The sequence below is a fragment of the Dermacentor silvarum genome, chromosome 7, assembly GCF_013339745.2.
Source record: "Dermacentor silvarum isolate Dsil-2018 chromosome 7, BIME_Dsil_1.4, whole genome shotgun sequence".
Classification (NCBI taxonomy): Eukaryota; Metazoa; Arthropoda; class Arachnida; order Ixodida; family Ixodidae; genus Dermacentor; species Dermacentor silvarum.
In genome coordinates, this window is record NC_051160.1 from 15690587 (window position 1) to 15703855 (window position 13269).

The following is a 13269-nucleotide window of genomic DNA, read 5'->3' on the forward strand; positions in this document are numbered from 1 at the left end:
AGATCTTTTTTTTTTTTCGGGCCTTAATGGGTTAAAAGCGCTGGGAATTATTCAATTATCGCACGGGGTCCATTATCGGTCGATGGGCTTTACTGTTAACACTTCGAAAGTTTCCACGTTAACGACCGGACGCCGATCAAGGGCTCAATTAAAGTCACGCATGCAGCAACGTACGCGATGGCCACCTTATATAGTTCAGTGTCCGTGACGCACCGGAAACGAACGTCGCTACTTCGATCAATGTATCTGGAAAGAGACTGATTCCGTATTTTTTGTTGAATTTTGCGCTGTAATTTACTCGTTCAGTATGAGCCAACTACTCCGCAACAGAGTATTCAGGCGTACTTTAAACACCAATTCTGATCCTGCCCGATCTTGAACGAGAGAGAGAGGGAGAGAAGAGAGAGAGAGAGCGAGAGACGCATGGAAAGTCCCCAATACATCGGACTAGAACGCATTGGGCAACCCTGGCAGGTTGTATGGCGTAATAATACCAGAAATAAAGCTCTGCATAACAGTGGCGCGGAGCGTGTCGATTTTGAACGAGGCTTTCACAGCACACAAGGCGCGGAAGCGAGGAAGAGACCCTGGCGAACGCCAGTTCTGTGGACTCGCTGCTCTTCGAAAAGAGCCCGCGTATGTAGTCGTCTACTCGGGCGTGCACCGTATGCGGAGAGCCTGAATGCGAAGACGGGTACGGCGTAGAGGGAGAAAAGAAAACAAGAAAAACAAGTAAAGAGAACAATGAAAAACGCGCCGCCCCCCCACGCAGTGTGAGCTTACACAACTCTTCAGCGAACCGCGCGCGCGCTGCGCTGAAGTGCATCGACTTGGACAGGCATGCGCGAGGGCGCCTCGCTGCATTCAGCCAACTGTCAGGGCGGATCGCCCGGTCCTGCAGCGATGCTTCGTACGCCTCCGCGAACCAGCCTCGACACTCCCCCTACCGGGCGAGGAGGGGGCAGTGACAGCAGCGACTGCGGCCAGCAGCAGGCACTGTCTCCGCAGTGCTCGTTTCGAACGTGCAGCAGCCCGCCTCTATATACGCCGCGGCCCCGCATGCGACAGCGGCTGGTGCTGTCACACGTTATTAAAATAATAAACATATCTGTCAATTTAGCAGTAAATGAGAGAGAAATGCACGTTAGCATTACGGTCTCACCTCTTCGAGGTCTCGGGTCCACTATGTCTTAAACCGCGTCCACCGGCCGCATTGCAAAGTGTTGTTCTCAGGCGCTGACTCGACACACCTCTCGGAGGATCGAAGTGCGAGTGACGGTGGTCCGGAGCAGACGGCCGTCGGTTGCGCGTTATGCATGTACAGCCTCCCGCATTTTTAGCTATATCGCGCGAGAACACTGTACGTACGTCGTCCTGAAGGGAACGTCGCATTAGACGACTCTTGCACAGGAGAGTGCCTAATAATAGTGCACTTGAGTGTACTTCTGCCGGTCTCGCTGATTATCGCCGCTTAAAGGCGCTAAATGACGCGCGATGGACGCTCGCGCGATATATAGCTAAAATGCGGGAGGCTGTAACATATATAAACAATACACGTGCACACATACACGCTCTTTCTAAGATATCCTACCCTACCTCTACCACGTTACCGGCATCCTACACTTCCCACACATACACTTTTTCCCACTTCGACACTCCTAATGCTAACGCATTAAAAATCATAATATTAAGAGAGAGAGAGAGAGTTGGCGCAGTTCAATATCTACAGCGTGTACTCCGGTGCGAAATTCGACGCGCATGATGTGTGCGCATTATCTGCTTAAGTTCTTCAGACTCGTTTGCTGAACATTCAGGTTGGCGAGTGTGCGCAGCTTCGTTTTGCCACATTTTTCTTAGTTGAAGCGTTCGTGGCGAGGCAGGCAATCGTTTACGTATACATTTAGCCATTCTGTGAAATTTGCTTTATTCGTAGAGTATATCTCGCACCTTGCACGTGCTTGGATACGACCGTATACGTCTGCCACGGGCGTCACCAGTCAAGCTCCACGAGGGTTCGGCAGGCTAGAATCTCGGCATTGAGCGAGTTTCGAAGACGAGGTCTTCTTGGCGACTTCAGGTTGATTTGTGGTTCGTGAAATCTCGAGTCTTGAGGCCACTTTCGTCTAGTAAGCTAGACGATTTAAGGCATTCCACCGCACGTATAAGACCACGAAAAAGCCGTCAAAACGAAACTCGGAACGAAAAAAGACACACCAAGTTAGCGTATAGAGTTATGTACGGAGTAGTAATAACGGCGTAATTAGCGCGAGATGGCCACGACAGAATGAGACCACCATGCGCTCCTTTGAACTGCGCGCGTCTAAAACCGGACGCGGAAGTGTGGTTTTACTCAACGACTAAGGCGATTTGGGGCCTTACTATATTGTGCGCGTATATAAGAAAAAAAAAAAAAAAAAAGGCCTCGAAATGAAGCTTGTAACGAAAAAGACGCTGCGAGTTAGCGTTGAGTAACAACGCGCAATCAGCGCAAGAGGGCCGAAATTAAACCCAGACCGGCCGATCTGCAGAGATAGCGCATGCCTAAATATGTGTGCCAATCCCGACGGTATTTATAGTGCAGTCTAAACAAACCGCACGATACACTAATTAGCCCCAGAGGACCTTGCCCCTCTTCTATGTCAACCGCTGTCGCGCCGCCTTTATTTATTTATTATTATTAGTATTACTTTTGTTTTTGTTCTTGTGAGTGATAAAAGTGTGGGTCGCTGTACTAAACATCAATGTGTTATTAAGCTTACCGAAAGTCAACGTATATACGAAACGCAGCTTTTTGTGGCTCAAGCGCGTCATACCGCGCCGTCTTGCATATGAAGCGATGTCCCGAATGTTATCGCAGCAGCGCGCCAACGCGTCAAGCAGGTCACACAATTGTTTTACTTCCGGTGCGCGCTGTGTACGCATTCTCGCGATTCCTCGACGGAAACGAGACACGAGCTGACGCCGTGTGACAAGTGCGTGCCGCCGTATATACTGCAGAATACGCGGCGCGCTGTATAGTACGTCCGTCGCAGGAACCACCGAGAGGGGGAAACCGCGCGCGTCCTCGTCCATCTTATCGCACGAGCCCCTTCCTCATTCGATTACGCCTCGCCGTCGTACCGAAGCCGAGTCGCGGCTCGGGCCCCGCAAAAAAGGAGAGGAACGCGAGCGCCACCGCCGAGCCAGAAAACCCAATAAAGCTAATGCTCAGCGCGGTGAGCGCGGAAGGGTCCATCCATCCACCTGACCGCACGTGTTGGGTCGGGGGAGCGCGGTCGGCGCGCGGAATGACCGCCCGCGTCGTCGTGCGAAACTGGTCCACGCTCGCTAAACACGGCACCGTTCACAGTGCTCTTCAAACTGCAGCGCACACGAGAAGTTGTGGCATGTCTGGCGCGTTTCCGCAGCTTTAGAGGAGGACGGTGTTAGAGGACGGTGCATTGCGTGGCCCGACGACAGCGCCGTGACGTTGCAGCAACCAACTCGCAGAACGCGCGTCGCCGCATACGCATCAGTCGAGACCATGACTCAGGCGCATAACTCAACTGGGTATTGCGCGCGCGGCGCTCGGACATGACTACGCCATCACTCTCGAGGCAGCTTCGCCAACCGGCTGCTCTACGTGTGTGCGGGGTCGGGTGACCGACTTTTCCGCGGAAGTCCCTCCATAAGCGAAGTACGGACAACGTTTTACTCAGTCGCTAGGTTGTATACATACGTTTAGAAAAAGACAGTGGCGATTGAGCGGTAAACGCGAGCGAAATGCGTTAGCATTAAGTCGCACCTCTTCCGGATCCGTGATGTAAACCGCGTACACCGCATAGCGAAGTGTCGTTCAGGAGCTCACACGCAAAGTGCCCGTGGAGCGGCCATTCGCGCGGCAATTTTGCGAGTACGTTCGCGGGCTTCTTTCGCGCTCGGAAAAAAAAAAAAAAAACACTTTTATGTAGCAAGTATTGAGCAACAGAAAGCTGTATCGGGAGTTTTTCATGTTGCTCGACAATTTTTCTCATTGACACGTTTCCTCTAATTATAATATTTGAGAAGTTTAATAAGTAATCAAGACTAATTATGCAATTAGGCAGTATGCAAAAAAAATACTCCGAGTATCTCCGAGCGACGGCAAACAATATTACCTCGGTTCTTTCCAGCTACGTGGCATTTGCATAGTTTTTAAAACTTGGTGCATGATAGTTGGGACACGCTCTTCTAAGCTCTCCCATCCCCTCTCTAGCTCTACCACGTGACCAGCCTCCCACACTTCAAGCACATACACGTTTTTTTTTTCTACTTTGGCACTTCTAACGCTAACGCACTTAAAAAAAAAAGGATAACGTAGTCTCGCACGAAGGGTGAAGCAGTGACAGCCATAGGAAAGTTTAGTGCTGCGTTTGAACTCGTCGGACGCCGGTGTTATGTGCGCTGGTGCGACTATATGCGGATGCGCCAAAACATCTGGCACCCCTGAAAGAGCGACGCCGGTGAAATGAAAACATAACTTTCAGATTGTGAGCACTATAATATTGTGTTGCACTTTCATAACTTCTCTTTCCGCGCTCCAATTCACAAAACTCCTGAGGAGTAATTCAGTCAGGAAGACACCACCTAGTTTGAGCAACTTTGGCGGTTGAACATTATACCTTATCTATGCATATACGGTATACTGTAGATAAACCTCTGACATACAATATACCTATACACATATACGGAACATGACAGCGACGGCAAACGTTCGCCTGGAGTGTCAATATATGTAATAGCTATCGCAATATTAATTCTATACTCTGTCCCCTCTACTATCCTCTCTCAATCCCTCAACGTTATCAGCGTGGCATGTCATTAAGTAGCGAGCGCGTGTAGTTTTCAAGAAAGGAAACGTAAGCGAGAGAGGTGAAGATCGTTGTTTAAGGTCACGATAATTTTTTTTTCTCTTTTTTGGGGGGTGATCGCTCGTGTACAATTTAGGAGCCACGTGTAAAGATTCATTTGCCTTTTCATTTCCCTGATGGCATCATCCTCTGTTGGCTTTATAAATGGCTCTCCGAACACGTACATTCGTAACCACTGTATCGCAATCACACGCGCCAGGAATATATATATATATATATATATATATATATATATATATATATATATATATATATCGGGGGCTTACCCTGAACGGCCCGGCGTTTCCGTCGTCCAGTTCGAGCACGTAGCCCTGGACGAAGCTGCCGGCGTGTGGCTGCCAGGCCACCGTGACGCAGTTGTTCTCCGCCGTCGAGTCCTCCGGTATCAGCTGGGGCGCACCAGGCGCTGCAGCGCGGCACAACAAACACAACGTCGCCTTATAGACGAGCCGCATGCTATATATCCTCCTAAGTGCCTTCAAAAGTTTTTCTAAATTCACTCGGAAGTGATTGCGCAAAGTATTCATTCTGAGTATGAAGTACGGTTCCATGTGTAACTGTAAAGAAGTGGTTTACTCATATTCTTGCCTTCCGCTTTCGAGGAATTTGACACTCAGTTGATATAGACCTCTGTGTCGTCCCAGACGGCCGAAAGCAACCTCGAGGTGTGTTTCGAAATCACCGAGATTGCGTGACAATACCGGACGCGGCAGCAGCATGGCAATGTACTACGCGTAGTTCCATCTTCATCTCCGCGTTTAAGCAATGAAATGCAGTTTTTACCGTAGCAAACATAGGGAGATGACTGGAGACGCAGTCATTGGCATCTAACCGTGGTATTCAAGTAAAAAAAAAAAATGTTTTTCAAGTTCGTAACATAACAGGAGACAATAGAAACCCATAGCTTGTGTTCGGGTCTCAGGAGGATATACCTTCTCGCGCGGTATAGCGACTGGCAAAGTTCTCGCAATGCTGTGGTGACGAACAGGAAGGCGATGACAGAGAGATAGAGGTAAAGAAGTAATAAGGAAAAGGTACAAGGAGGTTAACCATGGCTAAACCCGGTTGGCTACCCTGCACTGGGGGAAAGGGGGAGTGAAAATGGGAAGGAGGAAAGAAGTTACCTAGTATGCACACGTACACATGCGCAAGAAGCGTCCATCGTTCAGGTATGTCACAGGCGGTGATATACACAGGCTGGTGGACCTCACGAAATTTCGCACATCGCAGACGCGCGAGGCCACGGTCCCATCTGTTATGCAAACGGCCTGTCGTCTAGTTTCCCTAAAGCAGTCCGAAAGGCATGCCTCTGATCTTCGCACGATGGGCAGTCGCGCAATAGAAGATCCACGCTGTAAGGTAACGTACACCCTTAAAAGTGTACGTTATCTTACAGCTATCTGCCCGTGGACTAACGGCAACATTGGACCATGTGTTGTGGGAGTGCTGAAGCGAGGATAGGTGGGTTGCGCTCTTGGGCAGCTCCGAACTCAACGACCAAACCCTGGCCGTTGTCTCCCTGGGAAAGACAGGGAGTTTATATATAGCCAGTATAAGTACCGGCTGGCTATATGCCCCATGCTGGGGAAAGGGTTGAAAAGGAGTTATGAGCGAAGGGATATAAACAAAAGTAAGCAAAAGCTTTGAAATCGCGAGCGAAGACTGCGAGGCCTACGTATAAGCACACACGTATAGTGAGCCCCTATAGAATGTGGCCCATGCACTCACCGAATAGCGCCTTAATGCCGCGGTCAATTGCCCTGCACACACACGCGACGCCCAGAAGCCCCCCGCTCGAGAGGCACCCGTCACCTGCTCGGCACTAACTCGCTCGCTGTCGGTATAAGAGCTGCTGGCGTTGCGCCTTTAAAATTGGGGCCCCCACCCTGTTTGATATGCAGCAGGACGAGTAAGCGCGCCGGTTCCTGCAAGAGCCTTATTTCGCGCGTTTCGCGCCCCGCACCCACGCAGCGAGCGCCTTCCAACCACCGGTGCGGAACCCGGGGAAAGAGCGCGGGGCCGCTGACTCACGCGTTCCAGCCTCTCTCGGCTCACCTCATCGCCACGGGGGGTTCCGTGTAAATATTGTACCAGGGGGAAATCGGGCACCCGTTTCTGCGGGTGCGCCGCAAAGCACGAAATGCACACGTCTTTCGTTGTTGCCTACCTTAGCAAGCGACACACACACACGCGCACGCACGCACACACGCGCACGCACGCACGCACACACACGCACGCACGCACACACACACGATGGGCGTCCCTATTAAAGATGTACACCACAGATCAGGCGAAGAACATGCACTCAACAATCGTAATTTATACCGTGTTAAAAGAAAAGCGCCCTGTTTGAAACCTCCAACAGCTGCACAACACAGCCGCAGCTAACAGGTACATGTGTCGCAGACTACGATGACGACTAACACGTATATGTGAAAACTTGGCAAGCACTGACTGCTGTCACGAGAAGCTGCATGCAGGTCTTAGTCTGACCTAGAATAAAGTATTTTCTCTCTCTCTCTCTCTCTCTGCATGCAGGCGGGGTTCACCTCGTTGCTGCATGGTTTACGACTGCCTCGCCATCTATGGGAGCGAACCACGACGTGCAGGCCTTGACAGCCACATCTTCGTTTTAGCGATCGCGATTCGTCGACAGCCACCGCACGCCTTCCGGCGACTAGTCAGAAGGTCGGCAGTCTTCACCACAGAGCAAGTTGATCCGGAGATTGCTACTACCGCCGAAACCACATACAGAATCGCCGAATTCGCAGCTGTATGCCTGTTGGCCACAGGCACGGCCGCTTAACGCAGTCCTCGCGTCATTGTGTTTCTAATCTGCGCCTCATCATATTTTTTGAAGACACGAAATAAGCATTTTCTAAATATTTGCTTCGTTCCGATACCGACCATCGCTTGTGATTTTTCGTCTTTCAGTGGTGCTGTCAAAGCGCTGCTTTTATTTATTTATTTCTAACGCTGCTCAACAAACTAGCTCAACTTCGCATTTGTACCGACGTAACGCTGGCTGCACATCGCCGCTACTTTAAACGCATCAACACGGGCGCCGACACACAGAACATTAAAACAAGCAGAAGCCGTTTGCGCACGTGACCTGAACGGAACGTTAGGCTTCCAATGCCCGAAAAAAAGAAAATGAGACAGACAAAATAAAGACTATGTGTTTCTCCGGCTCGTTTCAATAATTACTACTTACACCATGGGTATACGGTTGAAAACAAAAGAGGTTGCCGCTTAATGGAGTCCTGCTTCGGGGTCCCCGGGGCTGGTGATTAGGCGGTGGCAGAGAACTCAGCGCACGCGCATGCGCCGTGGCGCGCCACGAAACCAACAACCACCGCGCGCAGTCGTCAGCTGCACGTTTCTCTATATAACACTGCCGCGCTCTTCAAAGGCGGTGACGCGCGGCCCGCGCGCAGTGAAGTCGCTGATCGACGCGTCTGCCTGCGCCTGGTGGTTCCTTATTGCCAACTCCAAGAACCGGCGGTCCGGAAGGTGCGCCCGGGAGCCCAGAGGGGGAAAGCGAACCCTATGTCGGCAGTTCGTTGCCGCGCTCGCTTAAGATTCTGCCGGCGTCTGAGAGAAGAAGAACCCGCCGCTCGCTCCCGTAGTAGGCTCTCCCTACCTCCCCTTTTTTCTTTTCCCACCTTGGCCGCGCCGCCCAATCTGCATGCACAAATGGGCAGTTGGGGAACAGGTGCGATATCCTTGCGGGACGAAGTGGAAACGGCGAGCAGAGTGCTCTTCCTCGGGGGGGTCACGCCCAGGCGGTTTTTTTCTCTTTCCCGGGAGAGGAGCGCGGCGGAATCGCGCCTCGCATCCCTAAAATTCTGGCGGTGCAACGAAGGGTTTGGATGCGAGCGGGCGTGCGCGCGCGCGCGCGGCAGCGGGAGAGGCGACGGGGTTACAGTAAGCGGGCGCCGCGCAGAGCGATCGAGAGCCGAAAAGAAAACAGCCTTCCTCCGAACGTCGTCGCGGACACTCTCCGCCGCGTGACCGCGCAAACCGATTGGCCTTATTATCATTGCAGAGCTGCCGAAGAGAGCTCGCAAATGAACCCGCGACGCGCGCTTCGTGCCGGCAAATTCACCTGTAATATAGGTAGGTATACTGCGCGTCTCGGATAACGTTAGCCAAGCTCTACTAAATTTAGGAACATTAGAAGGACAGAAAAAGGCGGTTCAAGGTACGATTATAAGATACGCGGTGTTCTGTTGCCAGGTTTCCTGCCAAGACCTAACATCGTAGGCCTTTATAGTTATCTTTCACCGTTTTTCTTTTCTTTCTTCTTCTTATTTTTTTGAACAGTTTGGCTCACGTATTATTACGATGCCATCGACAGATGCTCAAGACACTCGCTCGCGCAAAGAGCCCAGACACTTCGTCTCTCTCGCGGCGGCTCGTCTCTTGAGCATCTGTCGATGGCATCGTAACACTAACGACCTAGCGGTTAGCCAGAACACCCTATACACAACACAGCTAGTGCAATGAAACACTAATGCGCAGGGGAGCAGAAAATCCGTGCGGTGTTGAGCGTTCAACGCACATCGTAATTCCGTAGGACGACGACTTTGTTCTTACCTTTCTACAGAACGACTATATTGCGATTAGCATTTAAGCAATGCAGCAATGCCGAAACGGACACGCTACGGCATCAAACGGCGCCGCCGAGAAGTACGCGCGCGCGTGGCGCGTGTCTGAATGTATATTCAGACAAGATTTTCCGAATATATATGAGGCTGCATCGTTCGATTCCGCCCAGTACCACAGGCATTTTAGTTTTTTTTTTTCATTGAAGAGCGGCACATTAAGTGACACATATGCAGTGACCCCCTCCCCTCCCTCTCTCCATCCCCTATTTCGACCACTCGAGAGTTGGCAACCCTAGTCCCCGCATTTCACTTCGGCGCGCGCCCGGTGCCGTTAGAGTTACGACAGCGCATGCGCACAAACTCGTAGAGCGCGGAATAACGAGCTCCCACATTCATTTCGCACGCCCTTGCCTGACGCTAGTCTTAAAAGGACACTAAAGCAAAACAATAAATAAACTTAGACCGATAAAATATTCTTTGAAAATTCTGTTGTCGTTAATTGCACTGCAATAGGTCAATTGTTAAAGAGAAAATGAAGCTCAAAGTTAATTTATTTGAATTGCGCGCGGAAACCCCAACGTCAGCACTTCAGTGTGACCTCACGACTTCTAAAGTAACTTATCGTATTTGGGCCACGTTGGCTCAGTAAAAGTTCGCTAAACTTGACACATACCGTCTTGGGCTCCTTTAGAACACAATGTAGTCAATCTTTACCGCTAAAGAATTAACTGGGACCTAGAAGACGCTGCCAAAATCCATGACGTCACAGCGAGCTGGTGCGGGAACTTCTAGGTAGCGTCGCCACTCGCCTTCTGTGTTTTTCGTGTCTTCCTGGCTTACCAACCGTCTCCTCGCGGTAACAGTGGTGTTTTCGGCATCGTGTAAGGGTAATATACTGATACAGAAGAAATCATTTTTCCCTTTAGTGTCCCTTTAAAATATTTACACGAAGAAAATATCGCAACACGTCCCCTCTGCCGAGAGCAATTTTCGGCGAGATAAATTCTATATACCACGCCGTAAAGCCACTTAGTGCGTCGTAGCGCTTATTTTTCGGCGAACGGCGCTTGGTGCACGATTGCACAGCGCAGCTAGTAGATCCGAAGTACTGGGTGTCTACCACCGGCTCGAAGACATGTCTGCACACGACGTTGCCTACTGCTAAACACTCGGTGGAGGCGCGTTGCTGCAGTTCTGGTAATGCGGCTGTCCTTAGCTCCTGCATTGTGTGAAGATTTCTCTCGTACACCCATCCTTTTAAGCGCATCTCGCAGACCTTGTCAGACGAACTACAACTCTTGCGCTATCCTATCCCACGTGAAAACTACGATGCATGTGATTCACAATTATATACCATCGCATTTCGTTTGTTTATTTTCTCGCTGCACAGTTACTTATTGGACACCCTGCATAAGTGAAAGGTTATTCAGGGTCGGGAAGCACGCATGCTGCTACTCCTGGAAGCCCTGGCGAGACAGAAAAAAAATGAGGCATGCCCGCTTGCACACATACACATACTACACAGACCGCAACAAAAGCGGTATATAGACCGCTTACACACATACGTACATACTACATAGACCGCGATAGAAGCGGTCTACATAGACTGCTTGCACACATACATACTACATAGACCGCTTGCACACATATACATACATACAACACAGGCCGCGATAACATCGGTCTATATAGACCGCTTGCACACATACACAAATACTATATAGACCGCGATAAAAGCGTGCGTGTTACCTGCGGACTCGTCTCCGTCAGCTGCGTGCAAGCGAGAGAGAGAGAGGGAGAGAGAAGGCAAAATGAGGGGGAGAGAAGAAGCACACACACCTGATGAGAGTGGCGGCGAACAGGCGGCGTCTCGTCGTTTAAAAACTATATCGCCGCGCTAAGGAACTCTTCTTGCGAGTCTCAAGGGTGACGCTATACATGCTTTTTGACCTATTATGAAGTCTACACGGCATGCCAAGCCTATATACGGTGTCGAAACGTTTCTCTCGGCTTCATTACGAATGCCAACGATATGAACACGTTATACTCTGCAGGTCGCCAGAACAGCTCGACTGACCAGAAAAACAAACGATTGTGGCAACCGTCAGCTATAGATATAAGGTCTGCACAAGTAAACACGCTACGACGAACTCCAGCCAGGTAAAATGAAATGCGTTATTTGGCGCCGGCACGCACGGCATACTGCGTGGATTCCTTCGCACGTTTGCTTGTTTGTTTCTTGAATAACGACGCGAGAATGAGAGAGACAACGCGACACAACTGAATCATTTCTTCACATCTGCGCTGAGTGAAACTGATCACCCCAGCCACTGATAAAAAAGAGAGACACCAAACAGGACGAGAAAGCACGCGCGTGTTTTACCTCTTTGGTGTATTATCGATTACTTGTCTCGTTCTCTTTGGCGTGTCCATTTGTGCTAGTTGCTGGTGATCAGTTTCACTCAGAGCAGTAAATCGGAATAAGTTACTACCAACTATAGCCCATTTCCTCGCTTCACATCTGCAGAACGCACACAGAAGTCACGCCTGGCCAATTCTCTTGGGTTAGCTTAGGTATTGTAGATAGTAGTAGTTAGTATAGCAGTAGAAGTAGTAGTAGTAGTTAGGTTGGGTTAGGTATAGTAGTAGTAGTAGTAGTAGTAGTAGTAGTAGTAGTAGTAGTAGTAGTAGTAGTAGTAGTAGTAGTAGTAGTAGTAGTAGTTAGGTTATGTATAGTAGGAGAGCAAAGATGGGGGAGGACACTCACGTTTCAGCTGCGTGAAGGTGAGCTGGTTGACGGCGTCCAGCACCGACCGCTGGTCGAGCGTTAGGTCGAAGTCCGGAGAGGCCCAAGGCGTGGGCGCCATGTCCTTGTGCCACGTCACGTCCACGTTGGCCACCCGGTTGATCAGGCACGGCCCGATCTGCGTGGCGCAAGGGCCAGCGGCGGGCGGTATAGCACACACACACGCACCAGCAGGCGCATATAGTACTGCGCCGGCGCGAGTTGAATAAATGAGGAACAGCTAGTGGCTGCATTACAGAATGAGCCCTTTCGGGGATAATTGTGCGCGACATGACGTCCAGTGCGACGACACCTCGATGGAGCGACGTGGAGCCCAAGTCCCTCGGCTTAGCCAATCAACGTTCATTCCGAGCGATGACTCCCGAAAGTGATCGACACTGAATGCGGTCCCAGATATTGGCGTTTGCACGTCCGCCCCAGTATGCGACGCTGGTGCCATTCAGCAGCGGTGCCTGTCGACTTGATGCGGTTAACTTAAAAAAAAAAAATAAGAGAAAACAGGAAAAATCTAGCCCCTCGGGTTCCCCTTACTTTTAATTATCACTGAATAGCGAGGGCCTCGAATCTTGACAGTCTTGGTGAGATGAGGTAGCAATCGAGGGTTTACTGGCCAGTTGCCTTAATTCCTAAGCTCCCATACTATATATGTGACACCTGCGGTTAAACCGGACGCTCGTCTGGTTGACCTCCCTGTCGTTCCTATTTTTGCTATCTCTCTCTCTCTCTCTCTGCGGTTAAAATGATTTTTACACATCGTTGATATTTACCCATACGTTGCCATGTCTGTGGGTGGCGCTGGCTAACAATCCCAGGGCTAGTCTAGATAAAGTTCATATTGTTCGTTCACTTTCAGTTCCCTTTGCATTATCATTTGTAAATTTCAATTAAAAGCACAGTTAACTTCCCCTATGCTTTCCCGTCTGTCGGCATCATGCGGTTGTAGCAAGAAATCGATCCCGTCGGC

General features: G+C 50.3%; 1 protein-coding gene across 1 annotated transcript in view; it reads right to left on the reverse strand.

The window, feature by feature from the left end:
* LOC119457593 (E3 ubiquitin-protein ligase TRIM9) overlaps positions 1 to 13269 on the reverse strand; it is a 209808-nt gene that overhangs the window by 14765 nt on the left and 181774 nt on the right. The window contains exons 4-5 of the mRNA XM_037719205.2: positions 12267 to 12423; positions 5156 to 5295 (exon numbers count right to left, since the gene is read on the reverse strand). Coding sequence (XP_037575133.1) covers positions 5156 to 5295; positions 12267 to 12423 — 297 coding nt within the window. The remainder of the gene's footprint in view (positions 1 to 5155; positions 5296 to 12266; positions 12424 to 13269) is intronic.